The sequence below is a fragment of the Mesoplodon densirostris genome, chromosome 6 (genome assembly GCF_025265405.1).
Source record: "Mesoplodon densirostris isolate mMesDen1 chromosome 6, mMesDen1 primary haplotype, whole genome shotgun sequence".
NCBI lineage: Eukaryota > Metazoa > Chordata > Mammalia > Artiodactyla > Ziphiidae > Mesoplodon > Mesoplodon densirostris.
This window is the reverse complement of record NC_082666.1, coordinates 11,066,865-11,084,899: the sequence shown is the minus strand read 5'-3', so window position 1 is coordinate 11,084,899 and position 18,035 is coordinate 11,066,865. Positions and strand designations below refer to the sequence as shown.

The following is an 18,035-nucleotide window of genomic DNA, read 5'->3' as shown; positions in this document are numbered from 1 at the left end:
TGATACTGAGATGGCCTTTAGCTCAGGCCTGGGCACATGGTGGGCAATTAAACAGGACAGCTCCTGCGGTTACTATGGCAGCTGGTGAGTGGCATCCTTGACTCTCCTGGGGGCCTCTGATGTGGCAGCCCAAGCCCTGGAGGTTGAAGGGGCTGTTCCCTGTGCAGAGGGCTCTGCCCCTGCCTGGAGGTTTGTGCAGGACTTGAGTAGGACCTGTGGCCTCGGCCTTCCCAGTGTCTGGTGCACCAGGTCCCAGCAAGGACGGGCATGTGGGGTCCTTCCTGCAGCTGCTACTTGCAGTCTGACTCAAGGCCTCTCTCTTCTGGCCACTAGGCTGCCAACCTGGGTTTGTATGGGGGTGAGGCACGGAGGACAGTGACGGGGCAAGAACAGGCTTTGGAGTCTGGCACACGTGGCATTGAATCTGGCGCCTCCCTTGCTGGATGGTGGGGGCACCTTTAGACTTCTCCCTGCACAGAATCTGTGTTCCCCTCTCTCCAACGGGGATAGCCCTAGCAACCTAGTCGGGACAGCGTAATGGAGGGAGGTGTGTCACATGGGCCGTCGAGCTAGTTCTGTCACTTCCAAGCGGGATAACCAAGGGCAAGTTACCTAACAGCTTGGCACCTCAGTCTGCGCATCTGTAAAATGGGACAAGTGAAATTACTTCCTCGATCCGAGGGCCATCGAGAAGAGAAAGTGCACAGGCCTGTGTGTAAGAAAGCCCTTCTTTTCTGTTGCAGCCCGTGTCCTCGTGAGGCTGGCATGCAGGATGGCAGGACAGCCTAGCCACCTGCCCCATGGAGGGAGCCCGAACAACCTCTGCCACACCCCGGGGCCCGCACACCCTCCCGACCCACAGGTAAGCCCTCCTCCTTCATCTGCAGTGCACTGGAGAGTCTTGGAGGAACACAGATCCCTGAGGCTGCTTTGTCCCGGCCACGGAAGGATGCCCCTGGGCAGCCCCCAGGCACCTGGAATGCTTCCAGTGATGAGAGCAGAATCACTACCCAACCATTCTGCCCTCCATCCCAGCCAGCAACACTCACAGATGCCTCGCTGTTCCACACTCTGGGCTGGGATGCCAGGCCCTGGTCCTGTCCCTGGGGTTTCCATGTGAATGGAACAGCTTTATCTCAGAGGGATCAGCACTGGTTAGAAGGACAGACATAGAGGGAGTCGTGGAGGCCCCAAGGAGAGTGAGGGGCACAGGCGAGTGGATGAGGTGCGCTTGGGGTCGGAAAGTGCTTCCTGGCTCTGAGCTGGTCTGCCTCCTTTCTGGTCTCAGCTGCGTTCTGGCCCTCTTTAGCCTCTTTGTCTAGGACCCGCAGAGCTTCGGGGACGCTGGTTTCCTTACACTGGCCCCACCCTCTCGGAGAGCCAGGCAGCCTTTGGCAGCTTTTCGGAAAGTGGCTTCTGGGGTTGTGAGCTGCTCGCACGCCCCATGCCTTTGCACATGCCATTCCCTGGGTCTGGGGTGCCCTCCTTGACACCTCCAGGCCTCAGTCCAAATGCCGCTGCTTCTGGGGAGGCTTCTTGTTCCAAGGCACTCCCTGCTCTGTGCTGTCTCCACACCTGCGCACAGGCACTAGGTCATGGCCGTGATCGCACCCGCTGGGGCACTGGCTCCTGGGTCTGCCTCCCTTCCTGGACAGAAGGCTCTGGGGTGGGGCTTCGCCTGCCAAGTTCATGAACTGCAGATTCATGGAGTGCACCACCCAGGACAGTGCCGTGTGTGAACAGACCCAGGTCTGGTCTTAGGGAGCACACAGCCTCACAGGAGAGAAAGACAAGAAAGAAAGCAGAAGAAACTGGGGCATCAGTGGAACTCCAGCAAGGAACGTGGTCTGAACTAGGGGACCAGAGAGGCCTCCTGGAGGAAGTGGCTTGCAAAGAACTGGAGGGGACAGAGAGCTTGGCTGGGCAGATTGGCCGGGGCCAGGTGCTGTAGCATCCTGTGGGCAGCCTGGAATGATGAAAAGTAATTGTCCAGGGTTGGCTTGTGTCCCGGGCCTGTGAGACCTAAGTCAGGAGGAGACTCAGAGTCAGCCACCTTCCTGAGCCATGGAAGGATTGTCAGAGCTTCTAACTGCCTAGTCCTGTTGGAGGACTTCAGGTGGACTGGTGTTTGACCTGCTTGGGCAGGGTTGCCATGTACAGTTGTACAGGTTCTACACTGCCCAAAGGTGCCTGGCCAAGGAGGCAGGTGAGTCTGAAATCCCTCTCCTGCGCCTGAGCTGTCGTCAAATTGTGCTTCCTGGTGTGACGCTGCATCAGCCCAAGGGAAGGGGCACATCTATAGATTCACACAGAGGTGACATGTTAAGTAGGAGAAACTGTGTATGTGCACGCACACACACACACAGGGGGTCCAGAGGCATCTATGCTATTCATCCTCCCCATTCCAGTTCCTGGCTGGGATGCGGGGGCCCATTTCCTAGGTGGAGTTTGGGGAGAAAGCTGGGAAGCCCATAGACAACTGCTGGTCCAGGGTCCACCAGGACACGTCCCCGACGGCTGGGGGCAGTGGGGCTTCCTCGGGTAATGTAGCAATTTGTCATATTAAGTCATTCACTAACAATTGAGTCCCCCTTGATTAATCTCCCAGAATTAGCCAGTTGCATTTTGAGCAATTAGGGTTAATTACAGCCTCATTTGGCAGAGCAGAGAGTCCCGTAATTATGTCACAAACAAGGCGAGGAGGTGGCAGTGGCATCTTCTGGGTGTCCCCTCTCACGTGTTGGAGTGGGTAATGACATAGTTAAGTGTAATTAGATACGATTACTCAGCGTTGGCTAGCGGCTGGCGGGAAAGATGCCCCTGGTTCGCCAGCATCTGGCCGGGTCTGCAGAACTGGGTCACAGCCGCATTGACGCTGGGGCTGCTGCAGGTCAGGGCTGGAATGAAAGCAGTCAGGCGCTTTCTCTCTCCTCGTCTCATAGAGCACTGGTATTTAAACACTGTCTGGGGAGAGATCACGGCTGGAATCTTGCCTGTTTTCAGGACATAGAAACACCTCAAAGTGACGGCACAGGCATTTTCCTTTATGGCAGGAGGCACTGCTGTTTCCCTGAAATCACCCTGAGAGAAAAGAGCCGGGCTGCATGATGGCAGAATGCTGTGCTCTGGACCAGGCTGGGTTTGGTTCCCAATTCCATCCCTCACCAGCTAGGTGACATTGGGTAAATGACCTCTCTGAGCCTCAGTTTCCTCTTCTGTAAAATGGGGCCATGAAGAAAGTGAGATGGTATATTTTAAACACCCAACATGGTACCTAGTATTGTTGGTGTTAAGGAAATGGTATGTCATTGATCTTATCCTTATATTTTAAAAATCATTTTGGTTTTCACAGCTAAAGAGCCCAGGGCTGGAAATACCCCCAGTGTAGAAAGAACAATTTAGCGAATACTCAAACTCTGGTTTTTGTTAATCATCTGTGTCCAAGGCTAGTGGTTTGTTCATTTCAAGGAACTTTCTAGCTCTGGGTGCTGTCAGCCTATGAAAATATGTTTGCTGAACTGGGTTGAATCATATGTGAAATTCATATATACTTGGGAAAGCTGAACATGCTCGCTTTTATTGAGGTTTCTAATGAATGAATGAGTGGAGTTGAGAAAAAGAGCTTAAAATGCCCCCATGGTTTATGATTTTACCAATTTGCTTCAGAGCATTTTCATCAGGAAAGAAACACAGGGCTCAGCTGACCCACTAAGAAACACATGAATTTCCAAGAAGGAGAAAGGTGTTCTTGTCTGAGAAAGCCCTGGCTAATGTGTCTTCCATCTGGAAAGTCTTTGCAAACCTGCTTGGGACATGCCAAGTTCAGTTATATTCGGCACTGTTCAGAGACAGAGGAATGTGCATAACTTTGCCGGGGATGGAGACAGCTGTCATTAGTTCTGCACTGCACCAAAATCTTTATGAAAATCTTCCCAAAACAATGATGATAGTTAGATAAGATTTAATGACCAAATATTAACGGCCATTAAAATTCAAGAAGTGTTTGCTAAGTGTTGTAAATTCAGCAAGCGCTTGTCTCGTTTCTGCCTTGGGTCTGCTGGCGAGCCCTACACATAAGTAAATAAAGATGGTGCAGAGGTGAGGCTCCCAGGGAGGGATGGACCGATGCAGGGGGAGCCCAGAGGATGGGGTGGCTTGTTCTGCCCGGGGCATCAGGGTTGACAAGGAAAGCTCTCTCTAGAAAGAAGATGACACGTGGGCTGACAATGATCAGGAGTTTGGGGCAAAACAGGGAGAGGAGGATGTTCCAGGCGAGGAAAGAGCCAGACCTGAAGGTGCGGGACCAGTCAGGGTGGATAAGTATTGAAATACCTGGGCTTAGAAAAGGTAACAGCTGGTGTTTATGAAAGGCCTGGAATCCACACTGTCATTTGAATTGAATTGAATCTGTAGCAAATGGGGAGCCCATTTGGGGTTTAAACCGACAAGGGGCTTGGGTTTTAGGTCACTGGTAGCTGGGGCCCCGAGGCACAAGTTAGGTGAAAATAGGAGGTCACATGATGCTTTGGCCTTAAATGGGCCCGACACAGGGAGGGAAGACTCCAGAGACTTCCAGGGGGAAAATCCAACTGCCCTTGGTAACTGAAGGGATTCGGGAGAGGGAGGTAGAGGACGTGGCCAGCCTGCTGGCATGGGGGCCGATGCTCTTTATGGTTTGTTTCCCTTCAAGTCTTTGCTTGTTGGTCGTTGGAGCTGGTTCCAGATTCTCTCATCCATGTGTTTAAGCTCAGCTTTCTCTGAGCTTGGTTAGTGAGGCTCGTCCTGGGGGAGCCACCACAACTGAGATGACCTTAGGTTTTGTCATCAGGCGTCTCCCATGTTCGCGCGTCTTGCTCACTGCTCCCCTGAGTTGATGGCACAAAGCTGAGTGTAGACAGACTTCCAAGCCGAGACAGTTACAGTGGGGGTTGTACCTACATTACGATGCCTGGCAGTTACGTCATTTCGTCCCCCTACCGACTCAAGAGAAGGAGACCTTATTCAGAGCTCCATTTTGCAGGGGAGGAAACCGAGATGAGTGGTAACGTGTCCTTTTTGCTGTTGAGGGGCAGAGACCAGAGCCAGGGGTGGATCCAGGCCCTGTGGCCCCGCAGAGCATTTTCTTGCCACGAGGGCTGCAGGAGGGGAGACTGGCTTCGGGGACAGAATTAGCCAGATCGTGAAGAGCTGAGTGGGGCTGGCCTCGTAAAGAGTCTGACAATACGGACTCTTTGTAAATCGCACCCTTCTTTTGTGCCACACGGATCTAAAGCACATTGCTATACACACATGTACCGCATCCATGAGAAGTTCCTTGCACACGATGTCAGATGTCTTTAAAGGTGAAACTCGTTTACAGGAAATGTCATTCTGATGAAGCGTGCTTTTTAAAATCATAGAAACGGTTGCCTTAAAATTAATGATGCATTGCAAATATCAGGGAAAAAAGACCCATCCAGTGTAAAGATGATTAAAATTCAGGTCAGAAGTCTGACTTAGTCAGGCTAAATTTTTTAATGAGATTTCAGAAAATTAATTGGGCGAATGCATTTTTATTCTTTTAACATGTAATTTTATGCTCCTGTTTGAAAAAAAAAAAAGGATTTGTCCATGGCTGAGGCTTATTGTGGTTCAAACATTTTTAACTCAAATTAGCGCAGGGTGGGGGGCATTTGTGGCCTAATTTGATCTGACTTGGGGAAGAGAGCTGGGTCTCTCCGAGCTTTCTGGGGTGGTCCAAGACACTCCCTCCCCCTGCTGTATGTCTGGTCGTGTCCTCCCATTTCTTGGGAGGGTAGGATTGGGGCTGGAGGTGACTCAGGACCTCGGCCGTGTCCTTAACTCCTGATCCCAACAGATTCCTCCTGCTGCCCAGGGAGTTGCTCCCAGAGGTTCCTCCTCTCTGAGATCGTGAGTCCTCCCCAGGCCTACTGCCACCTCCTCCCTGCCCCCCCACCCCATCTCTTCTACCTTTTCGGGAGAACTAAGGGGCTCCCACCCTGGGGAAGGGGGATGAGTAGGTCAGAAATGGCCTCTGGTGCCCACAGCGCAGCCTAGAAAGGGAGGCGAGCCTGTTCTCTGGCACAGGCCCTGGGTGACTGGCACGAGGTCGGTAAAGTCAGAAGCTGCAGGTACATCCACCTCACCACTTTCCTGTAGCCAGAGGATGTTGGGCAAATGACCTCTGAGCCTCAGTTTCCTCATACGTGAAATGGGGCTGGGGAGACCTAAGTGAGATGGTGTACTTTAAACATCCAACATGGTACCCAGCATCAGGGGTGTTAAGGAAATGGGATGTCATTGATCTTTTTTTTTTTTTGCGGTACGCGGGCCTCTCACTGCTGTGGCCTCTCCCGTTGCGGAGCACAGGCTCCGGACGCGCAGGCTCAGCAGCCATGGCTCACGGGCCCAGCCGCTCCGCGGCATGTGGGATCTTCCCGGACCGGGGCATGAACCCGTGTCCCCTGCATCAGCAGGTGGACTCTCAACCACTGCGCCACCAGGGAAGCCCGATGTCGTTGATCTTATTCTTATATTTTAAAATTCATTTCAGGGAATTCCCCGATGGTCCAGTGGCTGGGACCCCACGCTTTCACTGCTGTGGCCTGGGTTCGATCCCTGGTCAGGGAACTAAGATCCCACAGGCCACGCAGCACAGCCAAAAAAAAAAAAAAGAAGAAGAAGAAGAAGAAGAAACATTCATTTTAGTTTTTATAGCTAAAGAGCCTGGGGCTAGAAATATGCCCGGCGCAGACCCTTGGTGGGGTGCGGATGGGGGTGATGATAGTGACAGCTGACAGCTCCCTGTGCTTGATCCCTGGGCCAGGCTCCTGCCGGGCCGGGCACACCCCGCCTCAGCTCACCCCCAGCCCCTGGGAAATAAGTGCTGCCGTTCTCCAGACATTCTACACTGCCAACCCAATAGTAATAATAGCAACAAACATGCGGCATTTCCTAAGTGCTGGGCCCTCTTCTAAGTGTTCACTCATTAAGTTATTTAACCCCCGACAACCCTCTGGAGGGGGTGCTGATTATCTCAGTTGGCCAGATGAGGAAACCGAGGCCCAGAGGGCTGGCTCACCGGAAAGTGGCAGAGCCAGGACTTGAACCCAGGCCTCCAGGCCCCAGCGTCAGTGTCTCAACTGACAGAGCCAGAGTGGCAGTCACCTCTCTGCCAACCTGGGCCCAGGGATTGTGTTCATTTTCCCCGGGAGGCAGCATGGAGTCCCAGACGTAACAGGGGACAGTAAGCATTACACGGGCCATTTTCAGAAAGGCCGTCAGGAGGATGTGTTGGAGCCTCCATCATGAGAGTTGTTCGGGGCCAGCCCCGTGTTTGCCCAGCAGTTTAGAGCTCCCCGGACCCTCTTCTCCTGGAATCCTCTGAGAAATCCTGGGCTGGTGTTTCTAACAGCCCCCATCATGGATGAGCTCTCTCGGATGCAGGAACAAGAGCGGAACTTGCCAGGGCCCAGCCAGGAGGTGGGTGGCGGCAGGGAGAGGCCTGGCCTTTGGGGGCAAGAGCTCAGTTCAGCTTTTCTCTACTCCGAGCCCCTGAGTTAAATCGGGGTCAGGACTCTGCTGGCTCAGGCAGCTGCGCCCAGGAGCCCTGTGTCCCGCGATGACCCCCACCTGAGCAGAGGCCCCTCTGGGGACGGGGCCCGGTCCTAACCCCTGTAAGGGCAGCGGAGGCCCCTGAGCCCCCTCACCCTGTGCTGCTGCCCGGGTAACCTGCCCCCTCCTCAGAGCTTCCCTCTAATTAGGTCGAATGGACTGTGACAGGAAATGCAAATCTGGGTCATCGCATATGCAGATGTGCAGGGGAGTCTTAGCGATGGTGGCTGGGAAGTCGCCCGCATCCTCTGGGAGCTTCCAGTGGCTGTGGAGCTGGGCCGCGTGGCCTCTGGGGAACATCCTTGAGGTGGGTGGAGAGCGCTGGGGACTGTGACCACTCGCCATGGAGGGAAGCAGCCCCATGTTGGCAGAGCCAGGATCTTTAGGGAGCACATCCCCCAGACTCTTCACTGCCCCATGGCACCTGGCAGCGCAGCTGGGTCTCTATCGTCAGGGAGTTCAAGTCCCAGCTCCCCACTGCCTGTGCCTCAGTGTCCTTATTCATAAAGTGGGATTAATAAGTCTTGTCTTACAAGGCCGTTAGGAGACTTTAGTCCTGAGACCTGTCTGAGCATCTAGTACAGCAGCGGACGCATAGTAGGTGCCTCATACACGAAAGCTTGTCGTCGTTATTTTCATGACCACGTGTGACCCCTCCAAGTGCCAAGAAAGCTGCCTTTTTCTAGGGTGTGTGATTTCAGCTGCACCCATAGAAGTGACAGTGGCTGGGTCACACAGTCCCTTCTGCACCAGGCTGTTTTGGATGCATTTCGTTGTGTCATTTGACAAACATGCCCTGAGCACTTGCTTCGAGTGGGTTAGAGCAAGGGGAACACTTGCTTTGAGTGGGTCAGAGAAAGGGGACTAAGACAGGGACCCACTTGGTGAGGCCCATGGTGGGGGGATGGTTGGGACTCAGGTGGCTGAAGCAGGAAGCGTAGGCCTGGCTAGTCACAGGGTCTCAGAGGAAACGCGGAAGTGGCATCTGAGTTGGGAGGCCACACAGCACAGGGTGAAGGGTATAGGTGAAGGGTAAAGGCTCTGGAGTACCCAGCCCCGGGTTCAAATCCCCGCCGTTACTCATGGTGGGGTCTGGAGCCTCCCCTCCAAGCCTCCACTCGGTTTCCTGAAATGGAGATTGCGACGATGTCCGCTCACAGGGTCCTGGGAAGCATTCTGCACGGTGCCTGGCACGTAGTCCGTGCTCAGTAAATGCATGCTTGCTCGTCTTAGGTGGACACGCAGTGTATAGGTAGGTCAGTTGCTGTGACTAAAGAACTTACCTGACAGAGACCAGCAGGTGCTGGGTAAGAGCATCGTCTTCTTCCTCTGCCAGCCCTCCCTCCCGCTCGGGTCCCCGGGTGGAGCGTCTTCAAATCTCTGAAGCCCTGGAGACTTCAGAGTCGGGGTGGGCCCAGCTGTCATCTTGCTGAGGGAAGGAGGCAGTGGGATTGCGGGCTGCGAGGCTGAGTTCCATTTCTCACTCCTGGCAAGAGGGTGCCCGTTAGGGTCTCCTTGGCCCACGGCCGAGCCCCAGCAGGTGCAGAGGTGTTGGGTAGCTGCTCGGGGGTCCCCCCGGCTTCCTCACTCCTGCCCTGCCCACGCCTGCCAGTAACATGACTGCAACCACTAAGCACCTACTGTGTGCAGGGCTCAGCGATCTCACGGGACCCTCACGGCCACCCTACTTCCCCCTTATAGACGAGGAGACCGAGGCACAGGGTGGCTTGTGTAACCGCCAAGGTCACCAGCCAGCGACCCAGGCTGATGGGCTCCACTGTCAGGGTTCCCAAGGCTCTTCCAGGGCCCACTGGTCTATTGTTGGCATTCCTAGTAGGTAGAATTCCAGAACACAGCCCAGTGAAATACTTGATCATCCACACTCTCAGATGATCTGGCCCAAGGCTGGAAGAGACATTTTTCACTTCAGAAAATTCAGCGGCTTATTCTTGCTGCAGTGGGGCTTCCAGGGTTCCTTGCCCCACCCCTGCGCCCCAGACTGAATCCTACACACATTTCTGCACACCTACTATATGGAAGTCATCTGGCAACAACAGAGACCCTTTCTTCATGCCACCATCCAGCTGGGGAGGGTCCCCAGTGTCAGTGATCCCCCGCCTGAGAGTAGCAGGAGGGAGGGCGCATCCCGCCCGGCTGACATGGGGCATTCTCTCCCCGCCTCCCCCTCCCAGGGCCCAGCGTTGGCGGGAGTTCCTCTGCGCGTGTGTTTGTGTGTGTGTCGGCGGCGGGGGAGGTACCTGGCCACAGCTACCTCACCTGTTGGCCCCATCCCTAGGCAGGTCCTACAGCTTAATCACGGCTTTCAATGCTGGCCCCTGGAGGGTCATCACGAAGTCTCCACATTCTTCACGTTGCCATAAAGGAAGCAGTGTATCCACAAAATGGGCTCAGAGTGTCAGGCTGCAAGTTTAACCTTCGTGGTCTCGTCTCTGTGATGGGACTGGCTACCCCGGGAAGGGAAGTTGCCGCTTTTAGGGTGACTTGCAGGGTTAGGGTTGAGGTTGCACGTGGAGGGCCCACAGGGCCTCCCCGTGGTTGTGTGACTTCGGTGAGTTGCTTCCTTAGACATTTATTGCACCTACTCTGCTGCCCGGCTCCACCGGGACAGAAAGGATTCAGGAGTGCCAAAGGCAGGCAAGGCGCTGGCCCACAGAGCCAGCCTTCAGGGGGCGGAGACAGAAATGAGCAAAGGAAAAAGTGATCACATACTGAGGGGTGGTGATAAATGCTGTGGAAGAGATCCCATCTGCAGGGCGGGGTCCTTGGCCTCAAATGGAGCCGGTGTGGAGAGCGCCAGGGGGCGAGGGGGGCTCTGATAGTGGGCTTGGCAACCAGGGTCCCTCCTTCACCTTGTAGGGGCGCTGCTGGGGCTCAGGAAGGGGCAGCAGCGCCCCGCCCCCCCCCCCCACAGCTCCTGGCCCTCCACTCTGCCTGGCCGGTCACCGATGCCCCCTGTCCCTCCCCTCCAGAGGCACCCGAACGCCCTGTCTTTTCGCTGCTCGCTGGCTGACTTCCAGATCGAGAAGAAGATCGGCCGAGGGCAGTTCAGTGAGGTGTACAAGGCCACCTGCCTGCTGGACAGGAAGACAGTGGCTCTGAAGAAGGTGCAGGTGAGCCAACAGCCCCATGGGGTCAAGACCACATGGCAGGAGTGGCTTGTGTCCGAACACTGTAGCTCTGGTCTAGTCCCATCTCTTCCCTCCCCCTCCCCCTCCCCCTCCCCCTCCCCCTTCCCCTCCCTTCCCTCCCCCTCCCTCTCCCCCTCCCTCCCCCTCCCTCTTCCCTCCCCTTCCCCTCCCCCTCCCTTCCCCCTCCCCCTCCCCTCCCCTCCCTTCCCCCTCCCCCTCCCCTCCCCTCCCTCTCCCTCCCCTCCCTCTCCCTCCCCTCCCTCTTCCCTCCCCTTCCCCTCCCCCTCCCTTCCCCCTCCCCCTCCCCTCCCTCTCCCTCCCCTCCCTCTCCCCTCCCTCCCTCTCCCCCTCCCTTCCCCTCCCCCTCCCCTTCCCCTCCCCCTCCCTTCCCCTCCCTCTCCCCTCCCTCCCCCTCCCTCTCCCCTCCCTCCCTCTCCCCCTCCCTCTCCCCCTCCCTTCCCTCCCCCTCCCTCTCCCCCTCCCTCTCCCCCTCCCTTCCCCTCCCCTCCCTTCCCTCCCCCTCCCTCTCCCCCTCCCTCTCCCCCTCCCTTCCCTCCCCCTCCCTCTCCCCCTCCCTCTTCCCCTCCCCCTCCCTTCCCCTCCCCCTCCCTTCCCCTCCCCCTCCTTCCCTCTCTCCCTCTCCCTTCCCCTCCCCCTTCCTCTGTAAATGAGGGCAGCTAGTACCCATCTCACTCACGGGGCTGTGGGAGAATCAGGGCAACTTGTCTTTGTGGAAGCTCACTGTACGCCATAAAGGAAAAGAAGAATGAGCATATGCTGAGCACCTGCTGTATACTGGATCATGCTGGAGCTCACAGAACTTTGACAGCAGCCCTGTGGGTAGGGATTGTCATCCTCCCAGAGGAGGAAAACTGCAGACACGTGGATAACTCACCAGGGACGGAGGGAGCTGAGACTCAGATCTGCGGCCACTGACGCTGTGTGGTCAGCTCCGGGCTTGAGTGCCCTGCCCAACCTCTGAGTCCCTCCTGAACGGAGGAGTGGGGTCGGACAGATGGGCTTTAGGCAGCAAAGCCCAGGCAGGAAGCTTTTCCATGAGAGCCACTGAGCCCATCTGAACGCTGCTTTGCTGCAGAAAACGGTCTCGAATCCTCCAGCAGAGCTTCCAGGGTCCCTCTATTTGCTCATTTACCTTAAAGAATGAGATTAACAGCCTGGGCAGAGGAGGCCCAGGAGAGAGAAGGTAGCTGAGACACCGTCACGAGGTGGGGAGACAAGACGAAGGCCCCGCGCCTGGAGCCGGCCAGCGTGATTGCCTCCTTGTTGATCTGTGAGCTGCACGTGAGGCCTCTGATAGCCGGAGGAGAGACGGGCTCCTCGGTTCAGAAAAGGCCTGTGTTCTGCTCTTTGTCTGCCAAGGAAGGGCTTACCTGGGTTCTCTTGGTGTTGGTTTTTAGTGCCAGGAAGGGTTCTCTGGTGGGGCTGCTGCACTGGTGCCCTCCTGTTTGTTCCTGTAAGTTAGAAGATGCTGGGAGGACCCACACAGTGAACACTAGGGGGGCTGGGGTTCAGGGGGCGCATGCTGTACCCCCTCTTCTTACTTGGTCCACACAACTGTCCTGTGAGGTCAGGCTGTTGGCCCCATTTACAGACGTGAAGACTGAGGCTCCAAGCGTGTTTCCTGCCACTTACCAGTGCATGACCTCAGCGAGTCACTGGACTACTCTGGACCTCAGTCTCCTCCTCTGTAAGTCGGCGACAGAAACTCCTGTCTCATGGGAGTTGCCGTGATGATTTGGTGGAAATTGGTCAGCACAGCACCTGGCAGGTGGTGGGCACCCAGTAATCCGAACTGTTGTCCTTACAGGGTTCCCTCGGCAAGGAGGTGGGAGAACCCGGACTGGGGTCCTGGGCCTCGTGCCCCCTCTGGGGGTGCTGGGTTTTAACCACTCTTTCTCTGTTTCCTCTCACCCAAGATATTTGAGATGATGGACGCCAAGGCCCGGCAGGACTGTGTCAAGGAGATCGGCCTCCTGAAGGTGAGTGCTCTGGGCCGAGCGGGAGTCCCTCACTTCCTTGGGCCAGTCTGGGCTGCATCATGTCCATCACAGCCCTCAGCCTGTTAGATTCAGAAACGACATACCTGGGGGGGACAGCAGCTTGTTTGTTTTCTTGTGGCCTGGCAGGGACCCCGCCTCACCTCTGCCCCGTCCTCATGCCACCCCCAGACTGGCTGTCCTTGTCCCACATGGATCCTGGATGTGGCAGCCCGTGGACCAGGCTACTGGGGAAGGAGCGAGGGTGGGCGTTGGGGTGAACTTCGGTTTGTCTGTCTCTGTCTCCCTCTCTGTCTCATCCCATCTTTCCTCTCAGTCTCGTATTCTTGTATTTCCGTGTGGTGACACACACGTCTGAGTATTCAGCCATGGTGTGTTCTGTGTTCTTCTCTCCCATCCTCTTGCTCCCACCAGGAGATGCTCTCTGTTGGGGAGACTCAGCAAAGCCAGCCTGGGGCACTGGGTAGAATTAACAGCCAAGCACATGGCCCTGGGTTCTGGCTGCTGGAGGGGCCCAGGGCCCCTGAGTTGTCAGCCTGTTGGGCTCTTGCCAGGTCTCCCACAAGGAGGAGGCACAGTTGGGCATGGGTCTCCCCAGGGGGTAGCTGGTGTGCCCGCTCCTCTGTGGGCGCAAGTCCTTGGTTCAGCCAGAGCTGGGCTGCCTGGACAGGGTCGTGTGAAGGACAGACGTGCGGGGGCCCATCTAAGGCGAGGGATGGTGGTGGTGTCTGTAGTTGTTCCTGTCCACCCCCCGCTGGCTTCCCCACTGGCCTCCTGAGAGTCAGAGATGACGGAACTTTCTGGACTAGACCAAGCCTGGTCTAAGGGCTGCTCTCTCCTGGGGATCCCGCCCTACTCCCCAGGCTTAAGATTCAGTATGGAAGGAGGGGGACAGATTGTAGTGGCCTTGAATGCCACACTCAGGATGTGAGACTTGAACACGGGAACAAGAGGGGGGCCCTGTGGTGGCTGCGAGCAAGGGGCCGTGGCCAGATGGGAGTTGTGAGCGCTCGTTGGGGTGGCCCCTGGCCACGATGGGTCCCGGGGGCAAGGCTGGAGGCGGGAGGCTTGTAGCTATCACAGGTCCAAAAATACCCTTCAAATAACATTTTTAAAGTTTTACGAAATGGTCAACTTCGGGACCTGGTTGTGATGCTGGGAACTGATGACCCAGCCCTGGGGAACGGCTGTCATGATCAACCACCCCTGTCTCCCCACTTGTGGCCAAGAACATGTGTACTACTCACACGAGTGAGGAACTGTATGCGTGTGCACACTGAGCCAGGCTCTTCGGTTCCTGGGCGCAGAAGTGTGTGACCACAGCCCCTTTGGTGAGGCCGCCCCAGGTGGGGTGAACCCGGCCTGCCTGGGGGAGGGCGTTCTGACCTTCTCCCGGGCTGCAGTGCCGCCAAGTGCGGTCGGCCGTGGGCTTCAGAGGCAGACCCACCCCTTGCTCACTAGCTGTGGGGCTGTGGGCAGGCTGCTGACCGCTTGGGGCCTCAGTTTCCTCATCTGTCAAAGGGGGTGTTGACAGCAGTGCTGTGTCTTCAGAGGCGTTGGTGGAATTAGTGAGAAGGTGCATTGGAAGGACTCCGTGTAGCGTCCAGTCAGAGGCAGCCCTCGTTGCCATGGTTATAACCTCTGTCCCAAGGCCAGCCCCTTTCCGGAACTTGACCCACCTCCCCGGCCTGCCCGTGGAAGTCAACAGGATGTGCCAGGGCACGAGGTGTTTCCTACAAAACAGAGGGAAACACGGTTCTCGGAGGGGCCACTGGGCGACATCGTTCATACTGCTCGTGCCAGGACCAGTGAGAGGCTGCCCGGCGTGGGGCAGGAAGGCGAGCCCTGTGGGGGCCTCCAGGGCTGGCGTAGGGAGAGAGCAAGAGGCGGATGTGTGGCTGTGGGATGTCTGCCGACGTGCCCCTCATTTCAGAATCCAAGACTGGGTGCAGGGCGGCATGCAGCGTAGGTGCACGTCCCTCGCCCAGCAACCTTCTGGGCCTTTGGGAAAATGTGCTTTCAAGTGGCCTCTGGAGGGGAGCCCCTGTGGGCAGGCGACCATACTGTGGCAGAATATTTGCGTCCCCTGTGCCTTCCCCAGATCCTGGAATCATTTTGGTGTAAACAGTTTCAGCTATAAGCAGTTGCCAGGGTCTCCTGTTAGGCAGGGGCTGACTTCCAGTCAGTGGGGTGCTGTCCTGTCTGGAGGACACACGGGCAACGGTGATCGGGCCAGAGGCAGGGCTCTGGCGCTGAGCACCGCACTCAGGGCAGCTCTCACACCAGGGATGATTTTTTTTTTCAAGAATTCACAAAGAGTGGGTCAGGGGCTTCCCTGTGGAGCCTGTGCTCTGCAACAAGAGAGGCCGCGATAGTGAGAGGCCCGCACACCGCGATGAAGAGTGGCCCCCGCTCTCCACAACTAGAGAAAGCCCTCGCACAGAAATGAAGACCCAACACAGCAAAAATAAATTAATTAATTAATAAACTCCTACCCCCAACATCTTCTTAAATAAATAAATTAATTAAAAAAAAAGAGTGGGTCAGAAATTGAGGAAGCGGGAAGGAAGAAGGAAGGAGACAGACACTTGTAAGCGCTCTACGGAGTGCAGTGATGGAGCAGTGGGGGCCCGGCCCCGCCCTAGAGGGGCCTGGGTGGTGATGAGGAGGAGGAGGGAAAGGAGGAAGAGGAGGGTCATTTCCACAAGTGTCTAGTGAGTCTTAGCTCTGTGCAGTCACCACGTTAGACATTTCAAGGGTATCAGCCCCTGTAATCTTCACAACTTCTCTCCAAAACATTATGTTCATTCTGCAGAGGAGGAAACTGAGGCTCGGAGATGCAAAGTGGCTTTCCCAGTGTCACCCAGGTCTGCCTGAGTCCCGAGCGCAGGCCTTTCCCCCCAGATCCCCCACCTCTCCCACTGTCCCGCCTCTCAGGGGCTCCCTGCTCCCTCTTTTTCTCTCTTCGGACAGCAACTGAACCATCCAAACATCATCAAGTACTTGGACTCCTTCATTGAGGACAACGAGCTGAACATCGTGCTGGAGCTGGCGGACGCGGGCGACCTCTCGCAGATGATCAAGGTGAGGGTGCCTGGTGGGGGGGTCGGTCTGGTGGCCCCTCCTCGGACCGAGTTCCTCACTGCCCTGGCCTCAGGCAGAGGTGGCTGCTCCGGGACACTCAGCCCCCCTTGCCAATGCTCACAGGCCTCAGCTGTGGTCCCTCTCGGGCCCCGTCCCCACTTGCTGGGAGAAGGCCAGCTATGGACAGTGGCTCGTGGGCCACTTCTGCCTTGCAGAGGGATGGGGGCAGAACCCCATGTAGGTCGGACCCCAGCTCGTGGAATCTGGGAAAGTGTCTTGTGGGGCCAACTGACTTATTTTATAGAAGGGAAAACGGAGCTCAGAGAGGCTGAAAGACTTGCCTGAGGATCCTGCACATGGGGATAGACCGGTGCCTCTGGCCCAGGTCTCTACTTCCTGGCCTAGGGCCCTGCAGTGGACATCATCCCCCAGGTGACCTTCTTGAGGCCCCGCCAGCCCTGGAGAGGCATCTTCCTTCCCATATAATGGCTGAGGCTGGGGGTCTCGGAGAGGTTGGGCAACTTGCCAAGTCCCACAAGCAGTCCCCAAACTGCCCCATCCCCCTCGCCCCACCTCCTTGGGCCCAGGACCAGGTCCGCCTGAGTCTGCACTCGGGGACCATCACTGGTCCCCGCGTGATGGGCACCTACCGTGGGCCACAGCCCTGCTGAGCACATGCATCACTCACCAAGTCCACATTGTCCTTAGATAGCAAATCTCAGAGAGGTTTAGTAACCTGCTGGAGGCAGCACAGCCTCTAAATGGGACCCCTGGGCCTGAGCTCTCAGCTTCACTCATTGCTCCTTCCTCATGGTTCTCACTCCCCTGCTGGCTAGACCCTCATCCACAGACCGCTGTCGTGGGGTTGCGTCGCCTCTCTCCCAGGAGCCCAGTCTGTCCGTGAGCCAGGCTGGACCACGCTCAAGCCCACACCCTGCTGTCAGCCACACTTGCAAACGGGGCCAGACATGGCTTCTCTGCCTTTCCCACCAGACACTGGGGATTGAGCAGTTAATTGCTCGGCGCCTGCTCTTCTGAAATTTGGCTCCTAGGAATATGGGCGTCTCTGGGAAGCGGCATTACTTGAGCTGTTATCACCTGTTTTTATATTTTCGTTGACATATTAATGCATTTGCAGGGATGTTAATCTCCACACAGATCCCTGGTGGAAACAGATGTGCTATATCACGTCTGACTTCTTCCTCTCCCCCCCACCCCCGCCCCACTTTGTTTCTCCTTCCCATGTCATTCTCTCACAGAACACGCATGCATCCAGCACCCACCATGTGCCCACCCCCATGCTGAGACCTAGGGGTGCTGCTGGCGGGGAAGTGCCCTCAGGGAGCTCACCTTCTAATGGGAGGGCAGGGCTGTGAACGAGCAGTCACGAGCTGCCATGAACAAGCCAAGTTCAGGGTCTGTGGGAGCCAGGGAAGGCTTCCTGGAGGAGGTGACACATGAGCAGAGACCCATGAGGGGATACCCGCAGCCCAGAGGCAGAACAGCTTGTGCCAGAGCCCAGAGGGATGGAAACCCAGGGGGCCACAAAGTACTTTGGTCCATGAGAGCACTGGGCAAGGGGGGCGCTGGAGAGCATGAGGTGGAGGGTGGTCGGACCAACCAGGGCCTCACGTGCAGGCTTAGGATTTGGAACCTTGCCCCGAGGTCAGCAAGAAGCTTCCTGAGGGGCAGAGTAAACATGATCAGGTTTGTGTTCTGGAAGAAGGACTGGATGCCCAGTGGAGGGAGGGGCGGGGCTGGGGGGAGAACAGCGGGAGGAAAGACCCTGCAATGTGGCCTGTGGTGAGGGTGCTGCACCCTGTCCGCCCCAGTGGACCGCAGACCCCCTCACAGCCTCTCAGTGCATGGAGTGGGGCTGGAGGCAGCCAGTGGGGTAGGGGGTGCTGGGCAAACTACAAATCCCTCCCCTCCCTGAACCTCAGTTTCCACCCCTGTCCCAGGGGCCTCAGAGGGGACGGCTGTGTGGGAACTGCGGGACCCGGATGCAAGCTCCTTCCAGCCAGCAGAGACAGGAGGGAGGCACGTGGGTGTCCAGCACCCTTTGTGCCTGGCCTGGGGTGGGGTGCCTTCCCTTCACCACGTGCCCCTTCCCAGGCTCCCCTGGGGCCAACCCTGGTTCAGGGTTCAAGTCGGTCACTCACCCCCTGGG

General features: G+C 56.8%; 1 protein-coding gene across 1 annotated transcript in view; it reads left to right on the top strand.

Annotated features, from left to right (window-relative positions):
• The window catches only part of NEK6 (NIMA related kinase 6), an 83,391-nt gene that overhangs the window by 42,752 nt on the left and 22,604 nt on the right, over positions 1-18,035 (top strand). Inside the window, exons 2-5 of the mRNA XM_060101061.1 lie at positions 744-862; positions 10,605-10,745; positions 12,701-12,763; positions 15,755-15,865. Of these exons, the coding sequence (XP_059957044.1) occupies positions 773-862; positions 10,605-10,745; positions 12,701-12,763; positions 15,755-15,865 (405 nt within the window). The 5' untranslated portion in view covers positions 744-772. The remainder of the gene's footprint in view (positions 1-743; positions 863-10,604; positions 10,746-12,700; positions 12,764-15,754; positions 15,866-18,035) is intronic.